Source organism: Heterocephalus glaber, unplaced genomic scaffold (genome assembly GCF_053883595.1).
Source record: "Heterocephalus glaber isolate CG9 unplaced genomic scaffold, H.glaber_assembly_v1.0 deba00001447, whole genome shotgun sequence".
Lineage (NCBI taxonomy): Eukaryota > Metazoa > Chordata > Mammalia > Rodentia > Bathyergidae > Heterocephalus > Heterocephalus glaber.
Window position 1 is genome coordinate 8,730,318 of NW_028258299.1, and position 16,707 is coordinate 8,747,024.

General features: G+C 39.3%; 1 protein-coding gene across 5 annotated transcripts in view; it reads right to left on the bottom strand.

Moving 5' to 3' along the window:
* LOC101718326 (zinc finger protein 124-like) overlaps window positions 1-16,707 on the bottom strand; it is a 47,982-nt gene that overhangs the window by 8,814 nt on the left and 22,461 nt on the right. For 2 of the 5 annotated variants that reach the window (XR_002390865.2, XM_013067410.3), the window contains 2 exons: window positions 16,557-16,617; window positions 8,442-8,514 (listed from right to left, as the gene is read on the bottom strand). Coding sequence is in view for 4 of the 5 variants with exons in the window: in XM_013067410.3 (XP_012922864.2) it covers window positions 8,442-8,514; window positions 16,557-16,617 (134 nt within the window). In the remaining variant the exon portion in view is untranslated. Of the gene's footprint in view, window positions 1-8,441; window positions 8,515-9,282; window positions 14,860-16,556; window positions 16,618-16,707 lie in introns of those variants that run through there. The other 3 variants (XM_021248206.2, XM_004869599.4, XM_087214656.1) reach the window with 2 other exon arrangements.

Sequence of the window (16,707 nt, forward strand, 5' to 3'; positions counted from 1 at the left end):
TTTAAAAATAAATGAATAGTATAATAAAATCAGGCTAGGCTTGGAGATCCACTCCTGTAACCCCAGCATTTTGGCAAGCTGAGTCAGGAGACTTCCAAGTTGCAGAGCAGCTGGGATGACTTAGTGAGACCCTGTTTCAAAACAAATAAAACAAAAATGGTGGAAGAGGTAGCACAGTGGGAAGTCACTGTGGAACATTTGGTACAAAAAGTTCTGCTATTTGGTCCAGTTTCATCCTGGGTGGCCTGGATCCTCCCATTCCCCTGCTTTAGCATCACAAGGAATTCAGAAGGACCACATGGGTGACCCCGCAGAGCTTTGAAGAGATGGCTTTTGATTAAAGAAAAATATAAGCTATGGAAAAGGAAAGAAGGGAATGGAATTAATATGAGAAAATGAAAAGATGGAAACAAAGTCTTTGTAAATGGGGAGGGGTGGAGGAGTTGAAAGGAGGGCAGGGGAATGGGGAAATAGAAGAGCCAAGATATATCATGCAAAGGTACAAATTCCAATGATGAATGTCATTATATTGTATACCTAAAATGCACCAATAAAATTAATTTTAAAAAGAAAACTATAAGCTTTTTAAAAAGTAATGCAAAGGACAAAGCCAAGTGTGGTTGCACATGCCTGCAATCCCAGCACTCTGGAGGCTGCCCCAAGAGGATCAGTGTGAGTTTGAGGCCAGTCTGGGCTACAAACTGATTTCAAGGCCATTCTGAAGCACAAGGTGAGACCTTGTCTCACAAAAGTTTTGAAATGGCATAAACCAATACACAAGCCAAGATATAAGGCTGAAGGCAAATTTACACATTTAGAATGAAAACAATACTCTAACTCTGACTTAGTACATCCAGCCATAGTCATAACGATATGGGGGCTGAGGCAGGACAATTGAGTTCAAGGATACACCAGGCTACATAGAGTTGAAATCTAGTTGGGCAATATAGCAAAATCTTGGTTCAAAAATCAATTAAGAAAAAAAAATTTAAAAAAATCAATTAAGAACCACAAAATTCCAAACCTATCCATCTGAAGAGACGGAAGTCACAGAATCCTCCCTGCCACCTTAGACCTCTGTCCTCACAGGACACTGGCTGAGGGTGGGCAGGAGGGGCATCCTCATGAAGGGCACTGACTCACCCAGGTAGAGATGGGGATGACGGGGCTCCGGGATCCTGGCAGGACTGGGCGCTGACTGGAAGCTCCAGGACTGAGCATCTCCTCAGCTCCTCTCCTGCTTTAATCCCCCCTGTTAGCAATACCTTACCATCTCAGCTCCTCCCTTCCCGTCACACTCCGATCCCTGAGGGTTTCTCCTGCTCCACCCAGTTAATTCCCATGGGGTTTAGAGTTTTCTGCTTGTTGATTGGTTTTAACAAATTCTAGAGAGGAACTGAGAAGAATTTAGGAGAGAGTGAAAGTCAGGGATTTAGTCATTGATTCACTCCACAAACACCAATTCATTGTTGCTAACATGTGGCAGTCACAGGTGAGAGTGTGAAACAGGAAAGGAATTAATCTGTTCCTGATTTGGGCAGGAATTGTCCCATATTTTCACTCTGTTCCAGAGTTAAAACCACTCTACAGTATCAGGGTGCTGTGCCCGAGGCTGAAATTCCAGATTCTTTGGAAGCTGAGGCAGGATGATCACTTGGATGCAGGACTTTGGGTCAAGCTGTGCAACAAAGAAAGGATGCCCTTCAAAAAAGCAAATGGAGCAGGGCATGATGGCCTATACCTGTAATCCAAGTGCTCTGGGAGGCTGAGGCAGGATAATGACAAGTTCAAGTCCAGCCTGGGAAATTTAGTGGGTAAATAAGACCCTCTCTTAAAAATAAAAGAAGGGCTGGGGATGTAGTGCAAAACTCATTCAGTGTAAAAACTCTGTGTTCAATCACATTATTTCAGTTCAGAAATTTAAAAACCATGGTATGGACATCCAGGCATCTCTATATATCTATGTACACTGAGACAGCACGTAAGCTCCACTCTCTGGTGCTACTCTAGGAGATAATCAGTTTTTTGTGGTGCTGGGAGTGGAACCCAGGCCCTCCCACATGCTACCCCAGCCCTCTATTCTCACCTGAATTATCAGAAAAATATCATTGTTTTAGAAAATAGATCTATGAAAGTCCTTGTAGCTTTGAATCTTCTAAAAAATGGTTTTAAGCACAGGGAAATGAACACAAATTTGATGTCATGCCAAAGGCCTGGTGCATGAGACTCCACACTTTAATGTCTAAGAGAGGCACCAGAAGCTGTTGGATGCCAGGCCATCCCTGGTTGTTCTGTTGTTCATCTCCCTGTCCCTACTTTACCAGCAGAGTAGCTTGGAAGTTGCAAATATGCCTTCTTCACCTATTTATTTATTTAGGTTTCTTGACACAGGGTTTCACTATGCAATTTAGGCTGGCCTGGAACTCAGGCTGAGGCTGGCCTCAAATTTGCAGTAAACCTCCTGTCTCAGCCTCCAAAATGCTAGGTTTATAGGTGTGGGCCACCAGCCAAGGTGACTTGTTTGTTTCATTTCTGGATTTTTAAAAATTATTTTTTCTTTAGCATTTCCTGATATGGAAGACTCAACTTCTGGGCCAAAAGCGACATTTATTCTATTTGTATAGGGTTACCCTGGATTTGAAAATCAGAAAAGAAATGAATGAGATCTTTCACTTGTCATTTTTCTTTTTCTTTTTTTTCCCTTTGGTTTCTTGAGACAGGGTCTTACTATGTAGCTTGAGCTGGCCCCAAGCTCACAGCAATCTTCCTGCCTCAGATTTCCAAATGCTCAGATTACAAGCATGTGCTACCACATCTGATCTATCATTTTGCTTTTAAGAATAATTTATTTAGCTATGTTGTGGACAAGTGAGATTGGACAACAGAGATGCGCCACACTCCATGACAGATTCAAGCCCATTTATTATAGCTGGCAGTCGAGGGGGGCTAGCGCCCAGAAAGTTCCCTAGGCAATGGGAAGCAGTTTAATTTCTCCTTTTAAATCATGCTTTCAGTTGGGGAGGGCTCAGGGGAGAGCAAGCAGAATCTTACAGAAGCAGAATCATGCCAGGTTAGTGAGGGGCACAAGGAAGTTTCACACACTAGGTGAGCTACAAAATATCCTGCAACTGTAACAAGTTTACTGCCAAGCAGGATGTGGGGGTTTTGGATGCTTTGTTCATGTGCAAGCACTTTGTTCAAGCACAGGTACAAAATGGGATTGAGGCACAAGATGGATTTGGGTTGGCTATCACATTCCAACTCCTCTAAGCAGATGACAAAGCATTGACTTAATGAGATCCTCTTGATTGGGCAGGTGGTTATACAAAGATTGTAGTAGGATCTCATATACATCAGTTTAACAGAGGCTAAGCACTGTTTTACAAAGTTGATTATCTAATTAAGAACACTAAAACCAGGGCCGGGGATTTAGCTCAGTGTTTCCGCAGCCTGCCTCATAAGCACTAGGTCCTGAGTTTGATCCTGGTGCCAAAATAAAAAAAAGAATACAAGGGCCAAGCAAGAGCCTGAGAAAAAGCAGGATGAGGGGACCAGCCACCAGTGATAAGGTTAGTTACCCTTGGGCTCCAACTGAACAGGTTATGATACCATGAAATTTTACTGTCCTCCTTCTGAGGTCTATCTAGACCTTTTGAAGGGTATCATGGATTACACCATACTTGTTAGCATAGAAACAACATGCTTCCCCTAGAGCAGCACATAATCCTCGTTGTGACAAGAGCACTAGATCAAGCCCCCTTCGATTCTGGAGGACCATCTCAGCTGGTGACTCTACGTGGGAGTGAAGAGTCTCAATAGTACACTGCAGGCTTCCTAGGTCAGTGTCTACCTGTTCTGCTAAAGCTGAGAGTCCAAGTTCTCCTCTAACCAATGTGGCAATTCCAAGTGCCACTGAGCCAGCTACCCCCAATTCCAACAAAACTGGAATGACTGTTGGGGGTACTCACTTCTGTCTGTGTGGTAGTCCTGGGGATGCTACATTGTTCAAGCTGCCTTAAATTTACAATTATTCTCCTGCCCCAGCTTCCAGTGTGCTGGGATTAGAGGTGTGAGCCACCACACCCAGCAAAATCGTTATTTGAGACAGAATCTTGTGAAGTTATTCATGATGGGCCAGAAATAGCCATCAACCTTCCTTATCTTGCCAGAGTGCTGGGATTCAGGGAGTGCCACCATGCCCAGATTTCTCTATAATTTGAAAATCAATTTATATCTTTAGTATTTCTGTAAATGACAACACCGATATTCCTACTGAAACACCACTTCATAATAGCAATTTTGAAAACTACCACACAAAATACAGTCCTGCTCACAAAAACTGCTCTCACCCGGCCTGACTCACCAGCAGGGGGCAGGCTTGTCCCGCAGCTTGGAATCTTGGCTGCACTACAGGTGGAGCCAGCCTTGTGCTCCCATCTGCAGCCCTGCTGGCTGCCACAGCTCTGATTTTCTGAGGAATCTGATGAGATGGTGGCCACGTGGAAAGCTGTCGCATTTGTGCACTCTGTCCCCACCCTCCTCCTGTTTTAAGGAATGGAGGAAGGGTGTTGATGTTGAGAGAGGTGAACCACTGTCCCTAGGTCTCTGCAGTGTTAGGGGTGCTGTGCACATGAGGAACATAAAGCACGGATGTGTCCTAATTCATAACATCTGGGCTTCCAAGATGTTAAAGAAGTTGCCAGTGTTTGACCAAAGCACTTAGTAAACAGAAAATCTCAATGCACTCTGCATTAAAATTTATTTCAGAAAAGCTGGACTTGGTGGTACATGCCTGGAACCCCTGTATTTGGGAGGGTGAGGCAGGAGATCACCATGAGTTCTAGCCCAGGCCGGGCTACAGTGAGTTCCAGACCAGCCTGAACTACATAGGAAGACCTTGGCTCAAAAGATTTTTGTAGGAAAGATTATGTTTATTTGTTTGCACAGTACTGCAGGTAGAACCTAGTAGACTCTACCACTGAGCTACATCTGCAGGTTTGTCCATGGTTCTATTTGGAGAGAGGGCCTTGCTAAGTTTGCCAGATGAGTATTGAATTTACTTCAGCCTCAGCTTCCTAATTCATTCATGTAAGAGACATACACCTTCATGCCTGGCTGTGAAAGACTATGCCTTTTTGTTTGCTTATTTGTTTTGAGATAAGGTCTTGGTATGTAGTTCAGGCTAGACTTAACTCATGGAGATCCTCCTGGAAATTTAGGCATGCACCATCACACTAAGTTTTAGGGGAGACTACTCTTTTTTCTTTAATGTTAGCAAAATTTTATTAAATATAGGAAAAGAAACAGGCTCTGGAGAGTGAGTTTCAGCCAAGTAAAAGTAGGAAAAGAAGTACACCCAACAGCCTTGGGGAAGGAAACCTTGTAAGAGCAAAGAGAGTGACCAGCAAAGACTATTGTTTTAAACATTTATGAAAGTGGAACAGTGAAAATCTTTAAAACCCCTACACTTGTATGTACCTGTCCACTAGGTTTCCATTTGGAAGAGCCTCGATGTTATAGCCTTTGCTATGTGTGTGGTTCCCTCAGAAGCATTGTGTGAATGGTGGGAATATTCAGTCATTGGAAACAGAGTCTGAAACATGTTTAAAACTGTGTGAACCATGATAAAAGCAGGAGGTGATACTGAGTGTGTAGCTAGCTCAGTGGTAGACTGTTTGCCTAGCATGTGCAAGTTCCTCGCACCAGCTTAAAAATAAAAAATAGTCTATTATGGTGGTGAATGTCTGCAATGACAATACTCTGGAAGACTGAAGCAGGAGGGCCAAAAGTTCATATCCAACCAGGATAATGTAACAATTTAGAAGTTTTTCTCTTCTTCTTCTTTTGGGATAGTCTGTGTACTTCAGGTTGACTTTATTTTATTTAATTTTAATTTTATTTTATTTCATACTGGAGATCAAACTCAGGACCTTGCACTTGCGAGGCAGGCAGCAGAACCACTGAGCTAAATCCCCGGCCCCAACTTTAAAATCACTATGCAACCAAGCTGACCTCGAACTCATGGTGATCCTCCTCCCTCAGTCTCTTGTGTGCGGGATTACAGGTGTACACACCATGCCCAATGACCCCAGCCTTAAAAAAACAAAAATTTCTGGGCATACCATTAAGAGCAAAAAACCAAAAATCGCTGGGCATGCCATTAAGAGCACTCTGAGATCAATAGACAGAAAGGAATCAAATCAATCAATATTAAAACTGAAAAATAAAATGTAAATGTGCTGAGGATGTAGATCAATACAGTCCCTAAGTTCAGTGCCAGGACCACCATTTAAAAAATTCAAGGCTATAATAGCTTTATAAAAAGTGCTATCATCCCCACAGAGAACAGAATGGAAAACTATATGATGTGGTGACTTGAGATTTAGTCACCTAACAGCAGATCATGTGCTCAGAGTGGCAGAGAGGAGGCACTGAGGGAGTGAGAGATGCTCAAGACTAAGGTCAAAGGAATCAGGCTGCAGGTACAAGGGGCGGTGAGGAGGGGGCTGGGCAAGGACTCTGGATGTTTCTAGTGGGACTCTGGGTGTTTCTAGTGGGACCCTGTGAAAAGCAGAACATAACAGATTCCCCTGTTACTGAGGGATCAGGTGTAAGGACAGGAAGACTTTTGTCCTGATGGAGCTAAGAAATTAAATGAAAGTTGCTACAAAGAGACAGTGGTGACTTTTTTTCCCACTGCACTAGTGATTGGACACAGGAAGTGCTGAGCTACATCCCTAGCACTCTTTTTAATTTTTGCAACATGGTCTTAACAAGTTGACCAGACTGGTTTCAAACTCATGATCCAAGGCTGAGTGTGGCAGTACACATCTGTAATCGCAGCACTGGGGAGGCTGAGGCAGGAGCATTGCCATGAGTTTGATACAGAATTCATTATTTGATCATGGTGGAGAATGTATACACAATAAATCAAGACACTGTTAGTTTTCCCAGCCTTCCCTGTCTGTAGGAAAACAATGACATTAAGCTGAAGGAAGACCTTTCTTTGACTCAAGGATAGAACACCTGGGCTTTTACCAGAAATTTAAGAGTCTAATTCCTTGGACACTTAGGATTCCAAAGAGGATTCTAGTATCAACTGACATCTCAGAGAACTCATCTGGCCAACCTTACTCTAAGGTAGAAACAACTGAGGCTCAGAAAGAGAAAGTAATGAGGCACAGGAACCTTAGTGGCAAAGCAGTCATTACATCACCTGGATACCACCTCTGACTGGGCAGACTTGTGGTCTTTCTCCTGTGTAGGAATCACAGTCTCCTTAAGTGTGGGCATCAGTATGACTCTGCAGACAGCTTTATTTAGAGAGTGATATTTTTACTATCCCTCAATTTTCACTTCATTAAACCTTCAATGCATGAAGATGTCAAGCCATTTGTAGAGAAGCCAGATAGCATGTTGCATATTTTTGGTATGTCAGTGAAGCCACTTCTCACTACTGTATTCTCCTTAACATAACCGTTCTTTTATCTTGTAATATTTCAATTCAACCAGTAGATCAGCATAGACCAAAGCATCTCATAATAACCTGAGTACATTGTGGACATGATACAATCAAGTCACAAAAAGATTCTCCTTTGCAGAATAAATGGAGACCGAGGGAAAGAGGAGATAAAAGAATTCATTAGTCATGGAACATGGGCCAGAGAAAGATGAAATAGGGGGAGAAGAGAACAGAATTATACCCAAATGAATGCTTCAGTGAGAAAGTACTGAGGAATACATTAGGGTGCATAGAATAGACTCCACCCAGTTTCTCATTTATGCTCTCCACTGGACTGCCTTCCCTATTTTTCTACAATCAGTACTTACCTCAATGGCTTTATAAAGATGCCTTAGTAATCAAAGCATATATTGCATTCACTTCCCACACAGATGCACATCAACTCATGTTATTAAAGGCTCTGCAATCACTCATTATACAAACCCTGAGTATTCCCAGGGTATACTGTTCTTTTCACTCAACTATGTTATTGTTGTTTTGAATGTTGGATATGTTTCTGTGACATAATGAAGAACATTTATTTTAAATAAAGGAAAGGCATAAGATTGGATCTCCTTGGATCACACTGTTACGCAATCTACTGAAAATAAAGCAATAAATCGACACTGACCACCACTGAGGTTTCAGTCTCTACTAATGTGGTAATTCAATGTTAACTTTAGACATCCTTGTCCTGTAGATTTCCCACTGGCTCAAGTTTGAAATTTCAAATCAGTAACTCACTGTGAAATTTACTGTTCCCTAAAATTCCTATGTTGCAAACTAAATATGTAATGAAGACACCTGAGCTAAGGGTCCACTGAAATGTGATGGGCACATGAGTGTTTTTCCCTGATGAGTAGAATGTTACCAACATGAGAATGGCTTATAATCAGCATCAGCACATCTTTCCCTTGCTTTTTATCTCACACATGCTTACCTGCCCTTCAACAATGCATTGTGCAGAACAGAGGACCTCACTATATTTTTGCCATGCTCTTTGAATTTCCAACCTGAAAATGTGTAGAGAATATATTTAGATTCTTTTAGTTACTTATGTGTGACACTCTGATATAGGAACAGACAATATATAAAAACACTGATATTCTTAACTGGAATAAGAAAGCCATTATTCCCATTTCAGAAGGTTAAGAAAGCAGCACCTTGGGAGTAGGAACTTGAGAGCATGTTGAGGTTGAGTGCAAAGAAATCCTTTGGGGACATAATATATTAAAGAATTAAATCTTCCATGTGGCATAGACAGAGCACTACAGTGATCAAGCACAGTATTGCACCATATACATACATTTTAGCATCTCCACAGTAAGCTGAGCTATGAGAACTTGAGGCATTTTAAAATTTCTCTAGTTTTAAGTGCTTCAACTATAAAACAAGCCAATCAAAATTACACCTCAAAAGAGGTTCTTAAAATATTCAAAATACAATGCCAGGACAAAGACCTGCATATTGGATACAGTCATTTTCTAAGTGTATGTGTACAGGGCATTGAACACAGAATTGAAATTTTGACATGCTTGCTGAAGAAGTAATTCTGGCCTCCAGTATACATATTACAAACTAGGTCTGAAAGATGCAAAGTGGACACATACATGGAATATCCCCCTTAAAAACCTAATGGGATGTTTTCATTTTGAAAGGAGAAGCCACTGAACATATTACTATACTAAACCATGAGGTGGTAGGGAAAGGTGGAAAATGACCAGTAGGGTTATAGTACTCAGAGAATGTAGAAATCATTAGTGGGAAAGTTAATGGAGTGGATTTGATAGAAGTCCGGTATTCAAGCTAAGGGATGAGATGTGACCATGCTGAAACTCCTATCTTTTTTGGAAAAGAAGTAGCAAGTGGAGAAATGAATTGCATTTGGAAATATACTGCACTGGCCTGACTGTGAAATTAAAACTTGCCATCATATTGCTTATCCTCTGATGACCTCAGAAACTGCATCTTCAACATTCTTTTTCTGTCTGCTGTAACAATTTTTGGCTATGCTTGTATGAGCTTAGGCTTCTCAGGAAGCAGCAGGCATTGATAACATGGGAAATTATTTTATGAGCCTGGCAAAAAACCTTTGTCATTTACTTTTTTCGTACTTACTTTGAGGATCTCAAAATAAATGGTGATCAAATTTATCTTTCCTTCAGGAATACTTTGTGTCTAATTCAACTCATGACATCTACAATTCCATTATTTCTCCTGAAGTCTAATTGAAAGATTGCTTAAATTTCCATCTTCAAAATACTTCTAAGTGTATCGTTTACCAGCACATAAACTGTTGGAGGACACATGCAGCCTCATGCAATCCACTACACTGGTCAACACACAATATAACCTCATATAATGATTTATGTGTTCTGAATGTCTAGTTACCCCAAAATACATGTTTTACAACCTAATTCCCAAGGAGATGGTATGATGAGGTGGGGTCTCTGAGTTTATTTCTATCATGAGTCAAGAAGCCTCAATAATGACATATATACATGTAAAAGAGAGGCCAAAGACACCTTGAACACCCCCAACTTGTGAGAACTCAGCTAGAAGTCACCATACGTAAACAATGTCTCATTAGAATAAGTTGCCAGTGCTTTGATGGTGGATTTCCTAGGCTTCACAATGTGAGAAATAATTGTTTTATAAAGTGAATGACCCTATGGTATTTTGGTTAGGTCCTCTACAATGCACTAAGAAAAGGTCTATAGATACATTTTGGTGAATGGTATGGTATACCAACAGCCATGGTAGGATCCAGATAGCAAAAAATAAAATAAAATAAAATAAAATAAAATAAAATAAAATAAAATAAAATACATGTTTCCATTTGCTAATGCAACCTGATAGATGCACTGTCCCAATACATGTGCATACCTATGTCCTCTCATTCACGAAATCACATAATCACTGCCATGGGTAACCAATGGAAGTGTATGCTATGGGTTGCTGCTTAAATTAGTGTCAACACATTTAGTAGAAGCCTATGACAAAGATAAATCTTTACATGGAATTCAAAGCTAAAGAAACCTGCAACATTGGTTCCTAGAAACCCAAAGGCTTCTTTACATATTTTCAATACATCCACTCATAAATCTTTAGGAAGCAGAAAAAAGTATGAAATATCTCTAAATATTTAAGTATTTAAATATTAAGCTTTGTAAATTGATACATGTTGGAAGTACACACTCACATCCATCTTAAAGATCAGGCATATGTGTTTAACATTTTGATTCTTTTTCTTAATTTTATTTTTTAGTACCGGGAATGGAACTCAGGTCTTTGAGCTTGTAGGGCAGGTGGCAGCACCACTGAGGTAAATCCTGGCCCCCAACATTTTGATTCTTATGATTTTCCTTCCCCTCAACCACCACCCTCCCTCTGGCTCTAGGTCCCCTTTTCCATCTCATCACCATTATCGTTAGTGTAATTTTCATTATGTACTCGCTTGTGACATATAAAGATTGCATTCCTTTTGGGCAGTTTGTACATGACATCAATCAAATCTTTTTGTCGTCTTCCCATCCTTGGCCTCCTGATCCTCTCCCATTTACTGAAAAGCTATTTCTGTTTCCTCATACATCCACTAACAGATGAATGAATGAAGAAAATACAGTATCCATATGTAATGGAATACCACTTGGGTATAAAGGAGGATAAATTCAAGACATTTGTAGGAAAATAGATACACGTTGAAAACATGTTAAGTGAATTAAACCAGACAAATGAGCTGATGTGCCTTTAAAATGTAGAAAGTTTTCTGAACACATATATTACCACTTTCTATCAAAATGTATGAAATGAACTGGTCATGTCAATTGTTTCCAAATTTTAGCCTCAAAAAAACTTTTACATTTCCAATGAACCAAGTACAAATTTCACTGAAGTACTGAATACTTTCAGTTTAACAATATCCCACAACCTTCATACCAACTAATACCGAATACTTTCAGATATAAATACAATACAAACTAACTCACATTTGTAAAATATAAATAAATGAGTTATTCTGTGGACATATCATGAAATCATAGTCATGTCATTTTTGCTAAATTTAATCGTGTTCATTTCATTAAACCAAAAACCCCACAAAATCACATACCGAAAGTGTACAGTGCAATTTGTTACTATTTATATTGTGAAAATACCACATTCTTCCTAGATAGCATCTGTATCACCTAACACAATTACCTTTTGGGTATATGAAGAAAACCCTAAAAAGAACTTTTAGTAAAATGCAATGTTTTGTGGCACTGCATCTGTGACCATAGTCACGGGATCTATGCCATTTTGAAGCAACAAGAGAAGCATTGTGCTTTCTCATGCACATCTCTCAACTTCCCCATCCACACCCGTGGCAACCATAACTAAACTCTCTGCTTCTTTAAACTTGTCAATTTTGGATGCTAAAAACAAATATGATCAAGTTTTAATTTGTCTATGCAGGACATATTTCACACAATGATCTCTTGGTTAATCTACATTGTCACAAATGAAGGCTTTCCTTTAAGACTTAATAAAATTTCATTGCATGAATAAACTTCACTTTATGCATATAACTAAGCAATAGTTTCCATGTAAAATGTCCCTTAAAGGCCATGTACTGAAGACTCAGATGAAGGTGCTTTGTTATTCTAAATGGTATTATGGACTTTATTATTATGCACTTCCTAACCTTATCAGTGCATTAAACCATAGATATACTGGAGGAAGACTGTTTCTGCACTGTGCTTTGAAACATTGTATCACATTCCTAACATACCTGTCTCTGTCACTCTCAGCTTTCTCACATTCGGTAATTATACTAAATCTCATTTTGAGTTTGGCATGTTTTCTGATGTTATCAGAATCACACATTACAGGGCTGGGGATTTAGCTCAGTGGTTCTGCCACCTGCCTCACAAGTGCAAGGTCCTGAGTTTGATTTCCGGTACCAAGAAAAACCCTCACGCATTATATAGGCTTTCTCTTCAGTAGGAGTTCTTTCATGATTTTTGAGGGAAGTGGAAAAATGGGTTTCCCGTATTTATTGCATACATGTGGCTTCCCTCTCATGTTTTCATGAACTTGAACGCACTCAGAAAAATAAAACATTTCTCATATTGTTCACATATGTTCAGATTCTTTTGAGTTCTTTCATGTAATACTTGTGTACTGAAAGATTTTAATTTTGTGTACAAAACTTCTCTGTGCTGTCCTTTAATGTCAGTGCAAGTCACTTTATATATCCAAAGTTAATTTCCTCTCTTAATTTAATGTCTACAATGATTACTAGAGTAACTGAAAGGCTTTTCCATATTGCTTACATACATCAGGTTTCTACATTGTGATTCTTTTCACGCCTTTGACAATTCTTGTGTGTGCTGAAAGCTTTCCCATATTGCTTACATATAGGGTTTCTCCCCAGCGTGAGTCCTTCCATGTATTTTACATTCACTGTGCCTACTGAAACCTTTCCCATTGGTTACATACATTCTCCCCAGTGTATCCTACCATGTTTTTTACACTGTGTCCCAAAAGCTTTCCCACATTGCTTACATACATAGGGTTTCTCACCAGTGTGAGTCCTTTCATGTATTTTATATTCACTGTGCCGGCTGAAAGCTTTCCCACATTGGTTACATGCATAGGGTTTCTCACCAGTGTGAGTTCGTTCATGTATGTGACAAGAACTATGTGTGCTAAATGCCTTCCCACATTGCTTACATACATAGGGTTTCTCCCCAGTGTGAGTCCTTTCATGTATTTTCCATACACCATGTCTCCTAAAGGCTTTTCCACATTGTTTACATACATAGGGCTTCTCCCCAGTGTGAGTCCTTTCATGTTTTTTATAATCACCCTGTGTCCTGAATGCTTTCCCACACTGTTTACATATATAGGGTTTCTCCCCAGTGTGAATCCTTTCATGTATCTTACATTCACTGTGTGTGCTGAAAGCTTTCCCACATTGGTTACATATATAGGGTTTCTCTCCAGTGTGGGTCCTTTCATGTATTTGACAAGAACTGTTTGTGGAGAAAGCTTTCCCACATTGGTTACATACATAAGGTTTCTCCCCAGTGTGGGTTCTTTGATGTATTTGACAAGAACTGTAAGTGGTAAAAGCTTTCCCACATTGCTTGCATACATAGGGTTTCTCCCCAGTGTGAGTCCTTTCATGTATTTTACATTCACTGTGTGTGCTGAAAGCTTTCCCACATTGCTTACATACATAGGGTTTCTCCCCAGTATGGGCTCTTTCATGTATTTTACAACCACTCTGTGTCCTAAAAGCCTTCCCACATTGCTTACATACATAGGGTTTCTCCCCAGTGTGGGTCCTTTCATGTCTTTGACAATGATTCTGAGTGCTGAAAGCTTTCCCACACTGGTTACATACATAGGGTTTCTCCCCAGTGTGGGTTCTTTCATGTATTTTACAATCACTCTGTGTGTTGAAAGCTTTGCCACATTGCTTACATACATAGGGTTTCTCCCCAGTGTGGGTCCTTTCATGTCTTTGACAATGACTCTGTGTGCTGAAAGTTTTCCCACATTGCCTACATGCATAGGGTTTCTCCCCAGTATGAGTTCGTTCATGTATTTTACAATAACTCTGCTTGCTGAAAGCTTTGCCACATTGCTTGCATACATAGGATTTCTCCCCAGTGTGAGTTTGTTCATGTCTTTGACAATTACTCTGGGTGCTGAAAGCTTTCCCACATTGGTTACATACATAGGGTTTTCTCCCAATATGAGTTCTTTCATGGTTACCAAATGAAATGTTATTATTTAAGGATTTCCAACTCTGTTTATATACATAGGATTTTGTCCCAGTGTGAGCTCTTTCATGTTTCTGAATATCATGGTTAGAATTCAAACTTTTTCCACATTGTACACATACGTAAGTTTTCAGCCTACTGTCATTTCTTTCCTGGATCTGAGCATAGTTGGGTGTACTGAAGGGTCTCATATCTTGCTTACATACAAAAGATTTCTCTTCAGCATTATTTCCTTCAGTGGAATCAGGATAGGATCTTCCACATTGCTTATATTCATAGAATTTTTCTTCACGATTTGTCTTTTCATGCTTCTGAAAGGACTGAAAGTCAGTGGTTTTCTCCTGTCTGTTACAGTTAGACAGCTTCTGTTCAAATCCATGGAGCTCATATGATTTGAATCCAGTGTTATGTATGACAGGCACAGTTGGTGATGAATGAGCAATCAGAGGCTTTCTACATGAAAGGTTTTCACCTGGTTTTATACCAAGCAGTTTCATGTGCACATTTGTATCGGGAGTCATAAAAACCTTTTCTCCATGTTGATACCATAATTTATATGGACAGCATTTATCTACCTCTGCACTTCTGTCAAAGAAAAAAATGACAAAACAAAACAACCAGTCATATTTAAAAGTGTCTTTATATTAATAGTTTGCAAGGAGGAGATCTGATTTGATGCCCCCTAAGCATATTTGATCACGAATTTACTGTACACTCTGGATGATGGCTTGGGAACAGCTTTTTACCAAAACAGTATTCACTTGGGAGTTTGAGAATATGTTTGCGATACACAATGGTTACTTTCATTTTAAGCAGGTGGTACATATGTACACCATATGTTGATCATTTTTCATACCCTTCTCCACGAATCTACCCTTCATCTTTCCAGAGCCCCTTCACCCTCTCTAAAATGTCTGCCTTTCTTTTCTACCATGTCTCCTTTAATTCTTAATTCATATTTTGCGTTTCTCATATAAAATACAACACATGATAGTCAACTTTCTGTGTTTATTTTATTTAATGTAATATGGGTTCCAGATCCATGCATTTCTAGACAAACGACATCATTTCATCCTCCCTTATGGCTGAATACCATTCCATTATATATACGTACCATATTATTTTCAGAGCTGGAGACTGAACCCAGGGTTTCAGCACTGAGCTACATCCTCAGAGTTATTTATCTTTTATTATGAGACCGAGTCTTTTCAATCATTAAGTTGCCCAGTCTGAGCATGAATGTACCTCAGTTTCCCAGTATGCTCCATTCTGCCCAGGTTGTCCCATTTTTCCTTTCCCTTCATCTATGAATAAGCATCTAGGCTGTTTCCAGAGCAGCAGTTGCTAAGTTTTACTGCTACAAACACGGATATACACGTATTAGTGGAAGATAATTACTTTAATTTTGAGGGAATATACCCAGTAGAAATATAGCTGGATAAAATGGAACTTCTATTTTTACTTTTTGGAGGAACCTCTATACACATTTCCATAGATGTTACAATACATTGACATTCCCACCAACATTATGGGAAGGTGCCTTCTAATACTGTATTTTGGAACATAAATAGACTGACTGCTTTTAAGGATTGCGTGAAAATAGCCATTATGAAAACAGGGATATTCATTTGGATTTTGAATAGTTCCTCAAGGTTACCAATGTTGCAAATACTGATTATGTATAAATATTCATAGCATTACTTACACAATCTGTTTGATAAGAAAGCAGTCTTTTGAAAATATATGAATATGTAATTAGATAGCCTGCACATGGCTCTCAAAATTTTAAAACAGAATTTTTTATATACATCTTTAATCAATGCCTACATACAGTCTCATGCCACAGTTTTATAATCTTCAGCATGGAAAATAATTTATTATCATAAATTAGATAATGTCACTTGTGGCATGTCAAACTCCCTACATTTCAGATATTTCAAATATTCAATTGTGAGATTCTAGATACTAAACATGTATGCATCTTTGGAGAAATTTTGTGCAATTAAAGAAATTTGAACATGGCTTCATTTTGCTTGTTTTTTTGATTTTTGAGACTAGGTCTCCCTGTGTAGTTCAGGCTGGCCTCAAATTCACTATGTAGCTCAGGCTGCCCTTGAACTCCTGGCAATCCTCCAGCCTCAGTCATCCAAGTGCTAAGATTACAGGCAGATGCCACCATGCCTGGCTCTCTGTATTTTTTTTTTTTTTGAACATGGCCTCCTTTGTATAGTTTGCTTGCTTTTAATATTTCTGACCTTTTACGAACATTCTTGTAAAATTACCTTAGATTTTTTCTGTAATTTTTGTACTCATCTTCAATTTGCTCGTCATTCCAGTTTCTTCCTAAAATTCAGAAAATGAGATGCAATGATGAGTTACTACATTATTCAAATGTTATTAGCTTCCAGTTAATTTATGGTATAATATGACCAT